General features: G+C 39.5%; 1 protein-coding gene across 2 annotated transcripts in view; it reads left to right on the top strand.

Moving 5' to 3' along the window:
* Positions 1 to 17,714, top strand: part of FAM13C (family with sequence similarity 13 member C) — a 177,158-nt gene that overhangs the window by 126,515 nt on the left and 32,929 nt on the right. For both annotated transcript variants that reach the window (XM_049645093.1, XM_049645092.1), the window contains exons 7-8: positions 10,093 to 10,303; positions 11,392 to 11,530. In XM_049645093.1, the coding sequence (XP_049501050.1) occupies positions 10,093 to 10,303; positions 11,392 to 11,530 (350 nt within the window). The remainder of the gene's footprint in view (positions 1 to 10,092; positions 10,304 to 11,391; positions 11,531 to 17,714) is intronic.

Genomic DNA, 17,714 nt, shown 5'->3' with positions numbered 1-17,714 from the left:
GAACCTCCACACTGCTTTCCAGAGCGGCTGCACTAATTTGCATTCCCACCAACAGTGCAAGAGGGTTCCCGTTTCTCCACATCCTCGCCAGCATCTATAGTCTCCTGATTTGTTCATTTTGGCCACTCTGACTGGCGTGAGGTGGTATCTGAGTGTGGTTTTGATTTGTATTTCCCTGATAAGGAGCGACGTTGAACATCTTTTCATGTGCCTGTTGGCCATCCGGATGTCTTCTTTAGAGAAGTGTCTATTCATGTTTTCTGCCCATTTCTTCACTGGGTTGTTTTTCGGGTGTGGAGTTTGGTGAGCTCTTTATAGATTTTGGATACTAGCCCTTTGTCCGATATGTCATTTGAAATTATCTTTTCCCATTCTGTTGGTTGCCTTTTAGTTTTGTTGGTTGTTTCCTTTGCTGTGCAGAAGCTTTTTATCTTCATGAGGTCCCAGTAATTCACTTTTGCTTTTAATTCCCTTGCCTTTGGGGATGTGTCGAGTAAGAGATAGCTACGGCTCAGGTCAGAGAGGTCTTTTCCTGCTTTCTCCTCTAGGGTTTTGATGGTTTCCTGTCTCACATTCAGGTCCTTTATCCATTTTGAGTTTATTTTTGTGAATGGTGTGAGAAAGTGGTCTAGTTGCAACCTTCTGCATGTTGCTGTCCAGTTCTCCCAGCACCATTTGTTAAAGAGACTGTCTTTTGTCCATTGGATGTTCTTTCCTGCTTTGTCAAAGATGAGTTGGCCATACGTTTGTGGGTCTAGTTCTGGGGTTTCTATTCTATTCCATTGGTCTATGTGTCTGTTTTTGTGCCGATACCATGCTGTCTTGATGATGACAGCTTTGTAGTAGAGGCTAAAGTCTGGGATTGTGATGCCTCCTGCTTTGGTCTTCTTCTTCAAAATTACTTTGGCTATTCGGGGCCTTTTGTGGTTCCATATGAATTTTAGGATTGCTTGTTCTAGTTTCGAGAAGAATGCTGGTGCAATTTTGATTGGGATTGCATTGAATGTGTAGATAGCTCTGGGTAGTATTGACATTTTGACAATATTTATTCTTCCAATCCATGAGCACGGAATGTCTTTCCATTTCTTTATATCTTCTTCAATTACCTTCATAAGCTTTCTATAGTTTTCAGCATACAGATCTTTTACATCTTTGGTTAGGTTTATTTCTAGGTGTTTTATGCTTCTTGGTGCAATTGTGAATGGGATCAGTTTCTTTATTTGTCTTTCTGTTGCTTCATTGTTAGTGTATAAGAATGCAACTGATTTCTGTACGTTGATTTTGTATCCTGCAACTTTGCTGAATTCATGTATCAGTTCTAGCAGACTTTTGGTGGAGTCTATTGGATTTTCCATGTATAATATCATGTCATCTGCAAAAAGCGAAAGCTTGACTTCATCTTTGCCAATTTTGATGCCTTTGATTTCCTTTTGTTGTCTGATTGCTGATGCTAGAACTTCCAGCACTATGTTAAACAACAGTGGTGAGAGTGGGCATCCCTGTCGTGTTCCTGATCTCAGGGAAAAAGCTCTCAGGTTTTCCCCATTGAGGATGATGTTAGCTGTTTACTTTTCATAAATGGCTTTTATGATCTTTAAGTATGTTCTTTCTATCCCGACTTTCTCAAGGGTTTTTATTAAGAAAGGGTGCTGAATTTTGTCAAAGGCCTTTTCTGCATCGATTGACAGGATCATATGGTTCTTATCTTTTCTTTTGTTAATGTGATGTATCACGTTGATTGATTTGCGAATGTTGAACCAGCCCTGCATCCCAGGAATGAATCCCACTTGATCATGGTGAATAATTCTTTTTATATGCTGTTGAATTCGATTTGCTAGTATCTTATTGAGAATTTTTGCATCCATATTCATCAGGGATATTGGCCTGTAGTTCTCTTTTTTTACTGGGTCTCTGTCTGGTTTAGGAATCAAAGTAATACTGGCTTCATAGAATGAGTCTGGAAGTTTTCCTTCCCTTTCTATTTCTTGGAATAGCTTGAGAAGGATAGGTATTATCTCTGCTTTCAACATCTGGTAGAACTCCCCTGGGAAGCCATCTGGTCCTGGACTCTTATTTGTTGGGAGATTTTTGATAACCGATTCAATTTCTTCGCTGGTTATGGGTCTGTTCAAGCTTTCTATTTCCTCCTGATTGAGTTTTGGAAGAGTGTGGGTGCTTAGGAATTTGTCCATTTCTTCCAGGTTGTCCAGTTTGTTGGCATATAATTTTTCATAGTATTCCCTGATAATTGCTTGTATCTCTGAGGGATTGGTTGTAATCATTCCATTTTCATTCATGATTTTATCTATTTGGGTCATCTCCCTTTTCTTTTTGAGAAGCCTGGCTAGAGGTTTGTCACTTTTGTTTATTTTTTCAAAAAACCAACTCTTGGTTTCGTTGATCTGCTCTACAGTTTTTTTAGATTCTATATTGTTTATTTCTGCTCTGATCTTTATTATTTCTCTTCTTCTGCTGGGTTTAGGCTGCCTTTGCTGTTCTGCTTCTATTTCCTTTAGGTGTGCTGTTAGATTTTGTATTTGGGATTTTTCTTGTTTCTTGAGATAGGCCTGGATTGCAATGTATTTTCCTCTCAGGACTGCCTTCGCTGCGTCCCAACGCGTTTGGCTTGTTGTATTTTCATTTTCATTTGTTTCCATATATTTGTTAATTTCTTCTCTAATTGCCTGGTTGACCCACTCATTTGTTGGTAGGGTGTTCTTTAACCTCCATGCTTTTGGAGGTTTTCCAGACTTTTTCCTGTGGTTGATTTCAAGCTTCATAGCATTGTGGTCTGAAAGTATGCATGGTATAATTTCAATTCTTGTAAACTTATGAAGGGCTGTTTTGTGACCCAGTATATGATCTATCTTGGAGAATGTTCCATGTGCACTCAAGAAGAAAGTATATTCTGTTGCTTTGGGATGCAGAGTTCTAAATATATCTGTCAAGTCCATCTGATCCAATGTATCATTCAGGGCCCTTGTTTCTTTATTGACCGTGTGTCTAGATGATCTATCCATTTCTGTAAGTGGGGTGTTAAAGTCCCCTGCAATTACCACATTCTTATCAATAAGGTTGCTTATGTTTATGAGTAATTGTTTTATATATTTGGGGGCTCTGGTATTCGGCCCATAGACATTTATAATTGTTAGCCTTTCCTGATAGATAGACCCTGTAATTATTATATAATGCCCTTCTTCATCTCTTGTTACAGCCCTTAATTGAAAGGCTAGTTTGTCTGATATAAGTATGGCTACTCCAGCTTTCTTTTGGCTTCCAGTAGCATGATAAATAGTTCTCCATCCCCTTACTCTCAATCTAAAGGTGTCCTCAGATCTAAAATGAGTCTCTTGTAGACAGCAAATAGATGGGTCTTGTTTTTTTATCCATTCTGATACCCTATGTCTTTTGGTTGGCGCATTTAATCCATTTACATTCAGTGTTATTATAGAAAGATACGGGTTTAGAGTCATTGTGATGTCTGTATGTTTTATGCTTGTAGTGATGTCTCTGGTACTTTGTCTCACAGGATCCCCCTTAGGATCTCTTGTAGGGCTGGTTTAGTGGTGACAAATTCCTTCCGTTTTTGTTTGTTTGGGAAGACCTTTATCTCTCCTTCTATTCTAAATGACAGACTTGCTGGATAAAGGATTCTCGGCTGCATATTTTTCTGTTTAGCACACGGAAGATATCGTGCCAAGACTTTCTGGCCTGCCAAGTTTCAAAGAGAGATCAGTCACGAGTCTTATAGGTCTCCCTTTATATGTGAGGGCACGTTTATCCCTCGCTGCTTCAGAATTTTCTCTTTATCCTTGTATTTTGCCAGTTTCACTATGATATGTCATGCAGAAAATCGATTCAAGTTACGTCTGAAGGGGGTTCTCTGTGCCTGTTGGATTTCAATGCCTTTTTCCTTCCCCAGTTCAGGGAAGTTCTCAGCTATAAAATCTTCAAGTACCCCTTCGGCACCTTTCCCTCTCTCTTCCTCCTCTGGGATACCAATTATGCGTATATTATTTCTTTTTAGTGTATCAGTTAGTTCTCTAATTTTCCCCTCATACTCCTGGATTTTTTTATCTCTCTTTCTCTCAGCTTCCTCTTTTTCCATAACTTTATCTTCTAGTTCACCTATTCTCTCCTCTGCCTCTTCAATCCGAGCTGTCGTCGTTTCCATTTTATTTTGCATTTCTTTTAAAGCGCTTTTCAGCTCCTTGTGGCTGTTCCTTAGTCCCTTGATCTCTGTAGCAAGAGATTCTCTGCTGTCCTCTATACTGTTTTCAAGCCCAGTGATTAATTTTATGACTATTATTCTAAATTCACTTTCTGTTATATTATTTAAATCCTTTTTGATCAGTTCATTAGCTGTTGTTATTTCCTGGAGATTCTTCTGAGGGGAATTCTTCCGTTTGGTCATTTTGGATAGTCCCTGGAGTGGTGAGGACCTGCAGGGCACTTCCCCTGTGCTGTGGTGTATAACTGGAGTTAGTGGGCGAGGCCGCAGTCCGACCTGATGTCTGCCCCCAGCCCACCGCTGGGGCCACAGTCACACTGGTGTGTGCCTTCTCTTCCCCTCTCCTAGGGGCGGGATTCACTGTGGGGTGGCGTGGCCTGTCTGGGCTACTTGCACACTGCCAGGCTTGTGGTGCTGGGGATCTGGCGTATTAGCTGGGGTGGGTAGGCAAGGTGCACGGGGGCAGGAGGGGCAGGCTTAGCTCGCTTCTCCTTAGGTGATCCACTTCAGGAGGGTCCCTGTGGCAGTGGGAGGGAGTCAGATCCGCTGCCGGAGGTTTGGCTCCACAGAAGCACAGAGTTGGGTGTTTGCACAGAGCGAGCAAGTTCCCTGGCAGGAACTCGTTCCCTTTGGGATTTTGGCCGGGGGATGGGCGGGGGAGATGGCGCTGGCAAGCACCGTTGTTCCCCACCAAACTGAGCTCTGTCGTCCGGGGGCTCAGCAGCTCTCCCTCCCTTTGTCCTCCAGCCTTCCCGCTTTCTAAGCAGAGCTGTTAACTTATGACCTGCCAGACGCTAAGTTGTGTTTGCTGTCGGAACACAGTCCGTCAGGCCCCTCCGCTTATGCCAGCCAGACTCGGGGGCTCTGCTTGGCCGGCGAGCCGCCCCTCCACCCCAGCTCTCTCCCGCCAGTCCATGGAGCGCGCACCGCCTCGCCGCCCTTCCTACCCTCTTCTGTGGGCCTCTGGTCTGCGCTTGGCTCCAGAGACTCCGTTCTGCTAATCCTCTGGTGGTTTTCTGGGTTATTTAGGCAGGTGTCGGTGGAATCTAAGTGATCAGCAGGATGCGTGGTGAGCCCAGCGTCCACCTACGCCGCCATCTTCCCTCTCTCTACTCAATTATATTTCAACAGTACATCTCAAATGGTTCCAGATAGAGATTTATTTGAATTTTTAATTGCTTAAAAATTCATAGTAGATATATTTTTAAATCTGACTGATTTATTAAACATCTATAATACAACATCTGTTTCTCTCTGGGGTTTCAGCAAGATCAGAAGTGGTCTCTTGGCCTTCACGCACTGATGATAATTATTTCTCTTCTTTGTTCCCTACTGCTCAATACATGGGCCACCGGAAACATCCGTTGGCCCCCAGGGTCAGAGATGTGGAGTCTTCTACCATGGACACTGGTCAAACCCTCCCTGGAACTAACATAGTTTATATCACCCCGCATACTGAATTTAAAATGGAGATCATATTAGTATCAGCCTCATGTGGTTGTTTTGAAGATTAAATACATGTAAAAACTCTTACAGGTTTGAAGAAATAAGTGAGTTACTCCAGAAATATTACATATGATTATTCTTATTTATAACTAAGAACTGATAGGAGGGACTATATGTTGAGGGGTATATTGGTTCTCATTTCCCTTATTAACCCCATAGGGATTCTGAGTATAATTCATGTTCAATAAGAGAAGATAATATTCAGTTCCTTATTCTGATGATGATAATTACTATAAAATGATGGTTCTCATGGTTACTATGTTTAGCAGCTTCTATGCCTTATCTCAGTGTTTCACTAAATATGCTAGACAAAGGTCCATGGGCAAATATTGTTAGTTTTACTAGAAATTTATTTTAATGTGTATTAGTAAGAAAAATAGTAACTAGCACATCAAATTCATTATTTCTTGACCACCATAACTTAAGATGAAGCCAAAATTAAAAAATAAAAACAATTATAGGTTGAAATTTTATCTATCCATTTAAAATACATAGTAAATATATTAATTTATATAAAATATGTAGTCTTTTGTACATATTCTACTCTATATCTATATACAGATCTTCAGATTTTCTTTGACTTATAATAGGGTTGCATCCAGGTAACACACTGTAAGCTGAAAATATTGTAAATCAAAAATTCACAGAGGGGCACCTGGGTGTCTCAGTAGGTTAAATGTCTGCCTCTGGATTTTGTCTCGGGTCATAATCTCAGGGTTCGTGAGTTTGAGCCCCATGTTGGGCTCTGCACTGACAACGCAGAGCCTGCTTGGGATTCTTTCTCTCCCTCTGTCTCCGCCACCATACTCTGTTCTTTCTGTCTCTCTCTCGAAATAAATTAAAAAAAATCCATGAAATACACCTAGACTACTAAGCAATCTAACTTAGCCTAGCCTACATGAATAGGTTCTCAGAACACTTACATTAGCCTACAGTTGAGCAAAATTATCTAACATAAAGCCTATTTTATGAAGTTGAATATCTCATGTAATTTATTGAACACTGTACCAGAAGTGGAAACAAAAATGGCTGTATAGAGAATGGTTTTAAGTGTATTGGTGGTTTACCCTTGTGACTGCATGGCTGACTGTGAGCTGTGGCTCACTGCCATTGCCCAGCATCACAAGAGAGTATCGTACCACACAAAGCTATCCCAGGAGAAGATCCAATTTCAAAATTCAAAGTATGGTTTCTACTGAATGTTATCACTTTCACACCATCGTAACATCAAAAAATCATAAATTGAACCATCGTAAGTTTGGTGTGTGTGTGTGTGTGTGCGCGCGCGCGCAGAGAGAGAGAGAGGGACAGGGAGTAAACATATGTTTATGTGGATATGGCAAAAATTTTGTAGAATATATAGTTTTATTTCATTTCATCTTCATCCTCACTTAGTCTTGTGAGGCAGGTACCATCATTCTCTCCATTTTACAAGTGAAAAAAAAAATCTATGTTTAAAAAGGCCCAACATTTCTGAAGTCTTTCTAAACAAATGGTAGACCTGAGGCTCCAACTCATAATCTTTGCTCTCTGTTGTGGCATCCCTGGGGTTGTTTCTCACATTCTCAGGAATGCTCATTTTCTTTCAAACTTTTTTTAAATATTAACTTTTATTGTTTTTTCCTCCTATAAAATTAAGATTTATTCATTATAGAAATTTTAGAAAATAAGATTTCTTTTAGAAAAGAAAAGAAGAAATAGTTTTGTTTTTTAAATTGTGGTAAGAACACGAGATCTACACTTTTTTTTTTACCTGAAGATCTGTTTTTTTGACATAGATATATACTCTTAACAACTTTTTAAGTGTACGGCACAATACTGTTAACTCCAGGCACAATGTGCAGCAACCTCTTTGTACTTTCCTGTCACAGCTCTGTAAGATGGGCCAAACAAAGACACTGAGAGAGATCAGAAAGTCCCTGGAACTTCACAAGAAAGTATAAGCACACCAAAATTCCTGGTTCCTAGGCCCCTTCCTTTAAATCACACTGCATCACATGAGGGGCCCTATAGCAAGCAGCCCTGTCCTTCGGAAGACAAAGTAACATACTCAACTGAGAAGCATCAGAAACCGCAGTAAGCTTTTCCCTGTTGGGGAGCAGGGTCTGTAAGAGCTGACCTGGGCTCTATTCCCAGGATGATAGCAGCAATGGCTGCCTCAGAATCTGTGCTGGCCTCTTCTGAGCAAGGAGCTCAATAATTCTGTGTGTGCAAGTGCCCACACACATGCACCATCTGATTTAATTAAGCCACTTCTCAATTCAAATAATGAGTTTGAACATATAACTGAAGCACTACCAAATTACCAATTTTTGACTTTTTGTTGGTTTTCAGCTTGGTGCTTCTAGGTCTTTGTGGCTCTCTGCTTCCTCTAGTGGTAAATCTAGGGCAGGGGGTTTGGTATGTTAAGTAGGCAGCAAATGACGAGTGCCCACAGAAGCACACACCATATAAATGGAGGTTTATGGATTTAATTGTAATGCAATTCAAAAGGAGCCATTCAGAGTGATCTGTGATCTTATGAAGTTCCATCATAGGACCCTGTGGGTTTCAGAAGCTAAGCTCTCTTCTTGCCTCCACTTCAGTAAAATGGCTAGGAGCCCAAGTGCCTCCATTTGGCATTACAAAGCAGCACCAAGAGACTCATGTTCATTTTGACCCTAGGGCCACAGCTGAGCTGAAGGGCTGAATGCCTCAGACCTTTCCCATTTCAACAAAAATACACTGGTCCCAGGTGCTTGCTAAAAATTCTCTTCTTCCCCGTCATTATTACCAAAATATTCTGTCCAGAAACAGGTAATATGAATAAAATGCATTTCTTTTTGGGTCCTAATGGTTTATTGAAAGAATTTGGTAAGCACCTGTATACCTCCTGGTGGGCTTTGAAGGTGATTGTTAGCATATGTTGTTGATTAATAACATTTATTGATTAGTAACTCTTACTCCTGTTACTCTTTAAGGCTTCTGCCAAACTGTGTTTTCTGGGTAAATTATTCTTAGCAAGGGTGTTGCCTGTGGTGAGTTGTCAGACACACCTTGTCTTTCAGACCTGGGCACTGGTGTTCATCTGGCCCCACCTCTTCACCAGCCCTCATCTCATGCACTTCTGGCCAGCTCAGCCACTGATAGAATGCTGTTAGTGAGCTTCACAGGCACATTGGAGGCATTATCCAGGCTCCCAGTCTGAAACCCAACAGGGAAGAAGCCAATTGAAAGCACACAAGGGATCAGACCTTTGATGTTGCACAAAGCAAATTGCATTTCAAGCTCTGGAGAACATGAGCCATTCTAAACCTGATTAAGAGTCATCCGGTACCAAATTGTGATAAATGTTTATTTTGGAAAAGTGGATTATCAGTGTTTTCAGATTCTGCTTATTCACCCAGAAAGCATTTGTTTTTCTCTTTATTTGGGGTAAGAATAAAAGAAAGCCTTGAATTGTCCTGAGTTGTTTGCTGGGCGAAATTGAGAAGGAGTTTGTTTTGGCTGTTGCTCAAATAACTGTCTAGAGCCCCCTGATGTAGAGAGTCTCACCTGGCCACTCTGACTCAGTGTCTTCATATTCCTCACTTATCTGCCCTTCCTCTAGAGCGCAGGTGTGCCCACTCTCTGGACTGGCCCTGAGGTGGGAAGTTAATGAGTTCATTTAAAGGGAGAGTGATCTGGGCCCCTGGGTGGCTCAGTAGGTTAAGCATCGGACTTTGGCTCAGGTCATGATCTCACAGTTCAACAGTTTGAGCCCTGTGTTGGTCTCTGTTCTGACAGCTCAGAGCCTGGAGCCTGCTTTGGATTCTGGGTCTCCTTCTCTCTTTGCCCCTCCTGCTTGCTCGCTCTCTCTCTCTCTCTCTCTCTCAAAAATAAACATTAAAAAAAATAAAAGGGGAGAGATCATAGAATTCAGACACAGACGTAGCTGGAGACAGGATTTGGAATCTGTTTTGCCCTTGTTTTTTTTAATTTTTGTCAAAAATAAAATGCTACAAAAAATTTTGGAGGAGAAAAAGAATCATTCCTAATTCTTCCATGCTTTGTAGTTGCTAAGTAGCTTCTTTGGTATTTTAGTGCACTTACTTGTACACATAAATGTATGCTTTTTACATAAAATGGAATCATTACTGAATCATTACTTTAAATTTATACCAAAATAATTTGTATTTCCATTTTTTTTGTTAGTGGCTTTGTAATATTTTCTATCCAGTTTCTCTGAGAATAAACATACCTTTCATATCCCCAGAAAGAAGAAATGACAAAGAAGCCAGACATTATAACGAATGTTTATGATCTTTACTTAGGAACATGACAGTCTCAAGGCCTCTGTCATTTCTGAATCTTGATGATTTATCTTGTTTCCTCAGACCCTGCACCAGCCCACAAAGATGGGCAGAATGAAGCAGACAGTGCACCAGAAGACCTCCAGTCTGTTGGGACTAGCAGGCTTCTCTATCACATCACTGACGGTGATAACCCACTACTGTCACCACGATGCTCCATCTTCAGCCAAAGCCAGAGATTCAACTTAGACCCTGAATCAGCCCCTTCTCCACCCAGCACTCAGCCGTTTATGATGTAAGAAAACCTTATCTTCATTTCATCCACTTTTTCAAATACATTTATAACCTATAATGAAGTGTGTGTCTGAAATAGTGCAGACATGCCTATCAAATACAACTTCAAGACCTGAGCAATGAATGGCAAGAATCAGTGTACTTTCTATTTGGGAATACTGTGTCAGGTCTTGCCATCTCAGGAGGAAATGGTCATGAGATGCAGGAATACCCCAGGGCTTACATGTTTGAACATTTTTGGTCAAATGACCAGAGTTCTAAGTAAGAATATGTCTATGCAAATATCAGGAGTATCCTTGGTAAGCTCAATATTCTTTGCATGCCCAACAGTGGCTTCAAGGGATAGCTTGTGGCAGTGCTTGGGAGTTGTCTACCTCAATTTCTTCTTAGATTCCACAAGAGTAGCAGCTTACAATAGCTGCCCTCCACTCCCCCAAAAAAGTGTGAAACTATGCATTCTTTTTTTAAAAAAATCTACAAATAATTTGGATTCAAAACTAAAATGAGTGTCCCTTGACTGAAAATATGTACAGAGAATCCTAGTTTCTCCTTAGTAACTTCTGCTGTCATTAATGAATTTTCCAAATCTGACCTTGCAGACTGTCTATTGATGGATTTGAGGGAGTTAGTGGATTATTGCTATTGTAAACTGTGGGCTATGTGAGAGGGTCAATGCATTTTCTGGAGGTGGGGGTCCATTCTTATTAGATTCACAAGGCTCTGTTGTGTCAAGAAAATTAACTATTTATCTATATCTTCTTTAAAAATGTTATTAGGTGCAACCTGTTTGGATAATTCCACAGCAGGCTATTTCTTTTTGTCTTAAATTGGCCTCTTCCAAACTTTAGGAAATGCACTTCCTAGAATAATATTCTGACATTTCTGCACTAAATTCCCTGATAGCATTGTCCCATAATGGAATTCCTTGATCAGTGATCTCTATTAATAAGTAAATGCCACAATGGTAGACTCATTAAAAATGGCCTATCCTCTCTGATAATCCAGGAAGCTTCGTTTGTAGACCAGCAACAATGTTTATGGGAAGACCATGGTTTTTGATGATTATCTCCCTCCCTGCAATCATTACAGGCCACGAAGTTCTTCACGGTGTGGCTGTGGTGATGGCAAGGAGCCACAGACCATTACCCAGCTCACCAAGCACATCCAGAGCCTCAAGCGAAAAATTAGGAAATTTGAAGAAAAATTTGAACAAGAAAAGAAATACCGGGTAAGGACCCTGTGGCTTGAAATAAGGGTTGATTGTGTCTGAGGTGTGTGGGCTTTTCTGTCCTTCCTTTTTGGGTACTCCTCTGTGCCAGGGGACAGCTGTTTTCATTTGCCAACACAGGATCTATCATAAATAGAGTTCCTATCCTGGATCTGTCCTATTCTCACAGGCTGTCAGTTGCTCTCTAAAAAGATATTTTCTGGTAATGGATTATAACTCTTTTTTAAATCTTTTTTATTATTTATTCTTTAATATAATTTATTGTCAAATTGGTTTCTATAAAACACCCAGTGCTCATTCCAACAGGTGCCCTCCTCAATGCCCATCACCCACTTTCCCCTCTCCGCCAACCCCCATCAACCCTCAGTCTGTTCTCAGTATTTAAGGGTCTGTTATGGTTTGCCTCCTTCACTCTCTGTAACTTTTTTTCCCCTTCCCTTCCCCCATGGCCTTCTGTTAATATTCTCAAGAGACACATATGAGTGAAAATATATGGTATCTTTCTCTGCCTGAATTATTTCACTTAGCAAAATACCCTCCAGTTCCATCCACATTGCTACAAATGGCCAGATTTCATTCTTTCTCATTGCCAAGTGGTATTCCATTGTATATATAAACCACTTCTTCTTTATCCATTCGTCATTTGATGGACATTTAGGCTCTTTCCATAATTTGCCTATTGTTGAAAGTGCTGCTATAAACATTGGAGTACAAGTGCCCCTATGCATCAGCACTCCTGTATTCCTTGGGTAAATTCCTAGCAGTGCTATTCCTGGGTCATAGGGTAGATCTGTTTTTAATTTTTTGAGGAACCTGCACACTGTTTTCCAGAGCGGCTGCCCCAGTTTGCATTCCCACCAGCAGTACAAGAGGGTTCCCATTTCTCCACATCCTCACCAGCATCTGTAGTCTCCCGATTTGTTCATTTTAGCCACTCTGGCGTGAGGTGGTATCTCAGTGTGGTTTTGATTTTTATTTCCCTGATGATGAGTGACATTGAGGCATCTTTTCATGTACCTGTTGGCCATCTGAATGTCTTCTTTAGAAAAGTGTCTGTTCATGTTTTCTGCCCATTTCTTCACTGGATTTTTTTTGGGGGGTGTGGAGTTTGGTCAGTTCTTTGTAGATTTTGGATACTATCCCTTTGTCTGATATGTTCTTTTCCCACTTCATTGGTTGCCTTTTAGTTTTGTTGATTGTTTCCTTTGCTGTGCAGAAGCTTTTTATCTTCATGAGGTCCCAATAGTTCATTTTTGCTTTTAATTCCTTTGCCTTTGGAGATGTGTTGAGTAAGAAATTGCTGCGGCTGAGGTCAGAGAGGTTTTTTCCTGCTTTCTCCTCTAGGGCTTTGATAGTTTCCTATCTCACATTCAGTTCCTTCATCCATTTTGAGTTTATTTTTGTGAATGATGTAAGAAAGTGGTTTAGTTTCATTCTTCTGCAGGTTGCTGTCCAGTTCTCCCAGCACCATTTGTTAAAGAGACTGCCTTTTTTCCGTTGGATATTCTTTCCTGCTTTGTCAAAGATTAGTTGGCCATACAATGGAAGAATAAATATTGTTAAAATGTCAATACTACCCAAAGAAATCTACACATTCCATGGAATCCCAATCAAAATTGTAACCAGCATTCTTCTCGAAGCTAGAACAAGCAATCCTAAAATTTTATGGAACCACAAAAGACCCCAAATAGCCAAGGTAATATTGAAGAAGAAAACCAAAGAGGGAGGCATCACAGTCCCAGACTTTAGCCTCTACTAAAAAGCTGTGATCATCAAGACAGTACGGTATTGGCACAAAAACAGACACAGACCAATGGAATAGAGACTCCAGATTTGGATTATAATTCTTATTTCCAAACGGATTTGATTATCTATTCTCCTCTTTCCCCCCTAAGGAGCATTACTATCACTAATAGTCTAGGACTGAAATTTAGAAAACTTTTGAATTATGATCTTATTTTTTTCTTTAACTCTTTACCATTTACGTGTTTGTAAGAACCTATTAAGGACACAAAGGACAGAATCTCTACTTGTATAACAGAATGAGGGAGAGTTTTCTTTGACATAAAAATATCTCCTGGTTGATAGATAGGGACCTATCAAGTAACATCTGTTCAGGCCACTCATAATAACAACCCCCAATCTATCTTTTCCAGTCCAAGAGACACCAGTCTTCATGCTGGTGTTGCAGCGTTGTAATGATGAACTTTTTCTTTCATTATATAAGAAACAATAGAAAGGTAAGTGTCCTCATTGCCAATGTTAGTTTTATTTATCTTCCCTAATGGTGACCATGGCATAGAGAAAAATCATAGTCATGTAGAACTGCACAAAGATATTGGGTCTTTGGCAGAGGGCCCAGACAGCTTGTTATCAGAATAAAAGAGAACAGGGGATAATGTCTCATACATCTTGAAATATTTAAAGGCTCACTAAACCTTGGTACAAAGGCAATTGGCACATCACCATGAGTAAAATAAGATTGGGGGAGGGAGGTGAAAATGGATGATATCCCACTCTCCCATTCTTTCTGACCTGTTTCCCACAGTGGCTTCAAATTCACTAAAAGAGGGGTGTAAAGAGTGATTTTTAGCTTTGCACAATAGAAAAAAAAATCAGACAGCTTTTCAAGACAAACTTTTCTTTCTCAAAGCTACTTACTGTCTTTTACCTTTTTAGCACAGGAGGGCACCCTACAAATAATGAATACAAGCCTTTATTTTACAGATAAGGAAATTGAGGCCCAGAAAAGACCTGTAACTTGCCTTAGGTGGTTGCGTTCTATCAGCTCAGACTTAGGATGGTAGAATAAATATGAGTAGGTTTTGCAATGGAGGAATAGAAGTAAGATTTGTAAGTGTCCACATTTTGAAAGTTCTAGATATCTTGAGAGAAACTGATTTTATCTGTTTGCAGCTGGAGTGTTATTGGATCTGTGATGCCCTCACTTTGGGGACTGTAGAATAACAACTATAAGCTCCATAACCGGAGCCTGTTAATACTTATTACCTGCCAATTTTTTTATTTCAAGTTTTTATTTAAATTCTAATTAGTTAACACATATAGTAAAATTGGGTGCAGGTGTAGGCTTTAGTGATTCATCACTTAAATACAACACTCAGTGGTCATCACAAGTACTCTCCTTAATCCCCATCATCAATTTAGCCCAACACCTTCCATTAACAGTTTGTTCTCTATTGTTAAGAGTCTCTTGTGGTTTGCTTCCCTCTTTTCCCCCCTTCCCCTATGTTCATTTGTCTTGTTTCTTAAACTCCACATATGAGTGAAATCATATGGTATTTGTCTTTCTCTAATTTTGTGTAGCATAACGTATTCTAACTCCATCCATGTTATTGCAAATGGCAAGATTTCATTCTTTTTAATGGCTGAGTAATATTCCACTGTATATATACACCTGGCAATTCTTTTTTTGGGGGGGGAGGGGGCATATCTTTTTTTAAATTTATATCCAAGTTAATTAGCATATAGTGCAATAATGATTTCAGGAATAGAATCCAGTGATTCATATAACCACCAATGTTTATCCCAAGTGTCGTCCTTAATGCCCCTTGCCCATTTAACCCATCGCCCTACCCACAACCCCTCCAGCAACCCTCAGTTTGTTCTCAGTTTGTATTTAAGAGTCTCTTATGTCTTGTCCCCCTCCCTGTTTTTATACTATTTTTGCTACGCTTACCTTATATTCATCTGTTTTATATCTTAAATTCCACATGAGTGAAGTCATGTATTTGTCTTTCTCTGACTAATTTTGCTTAGCATAATACACTCTAGTTCCATCCACATTGTTGCAAATGGCAAGATTTCATTTGTTTTGATTGCCCATTAATATTACATTGCATATATATACACCACATCTTCTTTATGCATTCATCAGTCAATGGACATTTGGGCTCTTTCCATACTTTGGCTATTGTTGATAGTGTTGTTATAAATATAGGGGTGGGTGCATGTGCCCCTTCAAAACAGCACTCCTGTATCCTTTGGATAAATACCTAGTAGTCCAATGCTGGGTCGTAGGGTAGTTCTATTTTTAATTTTTTGAGAAACTTCCATACTGTTTCCCAGAGTGGCTGCACCAGTTTGCATTCCCACCAATGGTGCAAAAGAGTTCCTCTTTCCTCACATCCTTGCCAACTCTGTTGTTGCTTCAGTTGTTAATTTTAGCCATCTGACAGGTGTGAGGTGGTATCTCATTGTGGTTTTGATTTGCATTTCTCTGATGATGAGGGATGTTGAGCATTTTTTCATGTGTCTGTTAGCCATCTGGATGTTTTCTTTGGAAAATTGTCTACTCATGTCGTTTGCCCATTTCTTCACTGGATTATTTGTTTTTTGGGTGTTGAGTTTGGTAAGTTCTTTATAGATTTTGGATACTAACCCTTTATCTGATATCTCCTTTGCAAATATCTTCCCACATTCCATCACTTGCCTTTTAGTTATGTTGATTCCTTCACTGTGCAGAAGCTTTTTATCTTGATGAGGTCCCAATAGTTCATTTTTGCTTTTGTTTCCCTTGCTTCCAGAGATATGTTGAGTAAGAAGTTGCCATGACTGAGGTCAAAGAGGTTTTTGCCTGCTTTTTCCTCTAGGATTTTGATGGCTTCCTGTCTTATGTTTAGGTATTTCATTCATTTCAAGTTTATTTTTGTGTATGTATAAGATAGTGGTCCAGGTTCATTCTTCTGTATGTTAGTTTCCTGTTTTACCAACACCATTTGCTGAAGAAACTGCCTTTTTCCATTGGATATCCTTTCCTGCTTTGTCAAAGATTAGTTGGCCATACGTTTGTTGGTCAATTTCTGGGTTCTCTATTCTGTTCCATTGATCTATGTGTCTGGTTTTGTGCCAGGGCCACACTGTCTTGATGATTAGAGCTTTGTAATACATCTTAAAGCCTGGAATTGTGATGCCTCCAGCTTTGGTTTTCTTTTTCAGGATTACTTTAGCTATTCGGAGTCTTTCTGGTTCCATACAAATTTTAGAATTGTTTATTCTAGCTCTGTGAAGAATGCTGGTGCTATTTTGATAGGGATTGCATTGAAGATATAGATTACTTTGGGTAGTATTGACATTTTAACAATATTTTTTCTTCCAATCCATGAGCATGGAATACTTTTCCGTGTGTGTGTGTGTGTGTGTGTGTGTGTGTGTGTGTGTGTGTTCTTTGATTTCTTTTATAAGCTTTCTATAGTTTTCAGTGTATAGATTTTTCACCTCTTTGGTTAGGTTTATTCCTAGGTGTTTTACGGTTTTTGGTGCAATTGTAAATGGGATAAATTCCTTGATTTCTCTTTCTGCTGCTTCATTATTGGTATATAGAAATGAAATTGATATCTGTACATTGATTTTATATCCAGCAACTTTGCTGAATTCATGGATCAGTTCTAGCAGTTTTTTGGTAGAATCTTTTGGGTTTTCCATATAGAGTATCATGTCATCTGCGAAGACTCAGAGTTTGGCTTCCTCCTTGCTGATTTGGATGCTTTTTATTTCTTTGTGTTGTCTGACTGCTGAGGCTAGGGCTTCTAACACTATGTTGAGTAATAGTGGTGAGAGTGGATATCCTTGTCGTGTTCCTGACCTTAGGGAGAAAACTCTCAGTTTTCCCTATTGAGGATGATTTTCGTGGTGGGTCTTTCATATATGGTTTTTATGATCTTAAGGTATGATCTTTCTATCCCTACTTTCTTGATGTTTTTTTTTTTATCAAGAAAGGATGATGTATTTTGTTAAATGCTTTCTCTCCATGTATTGAGAGGATCGTATAGTTCTTATTCTTTAATGTGTTACTATTATTATTAATGTGATGTATCAAATTGATTTAATTGCACATATTAAACAAGGCTTGCATCCCAGAAATAAATCCACTTGATCATGGTGAATATTTTTTTAATGTATTCTTGGATCCTGTTGGTTAGTAACTTGTTGAGGATTTTTGTGTCAATATTCATCAGGGAAATTGGTCTGTAGATCTCCTTTTTAGTGGGGTCTTTGTCTGGTTTTGGAATCAAGGTAATGCTGACCTCATAGAATGAGTTTGGAAGATTTCCTTCCATTTCTATTTTTGCAACAGCTTCAAAAGAATAGATATTAACTCTTCTTTATTTTTTTTTGTTTTTATTTTATTTTATTTATTTATTTTTTAATATATGAAATTTATTGT

The sequence above is a fragment of the Panthera uncia genome, chromosome D2 (genome assembly GCF_023721935.1).
Source record: "Panthera uncia isolate 11264 chromosome D2, Puncia_PCG_1.0, whole genome shotgun sequence".
NCBI classification, from domain to species: Eukaryota; Metazoa; Chordata; class Mammalia; order Carnivora; family Felidae; genus Panthera; species Panthera uncia.
The sequence above is the reverse complement of the archived record's forward strand: the minus strand, read 5'-3'. Positions and strand labels throughout refer to the sequence as shown.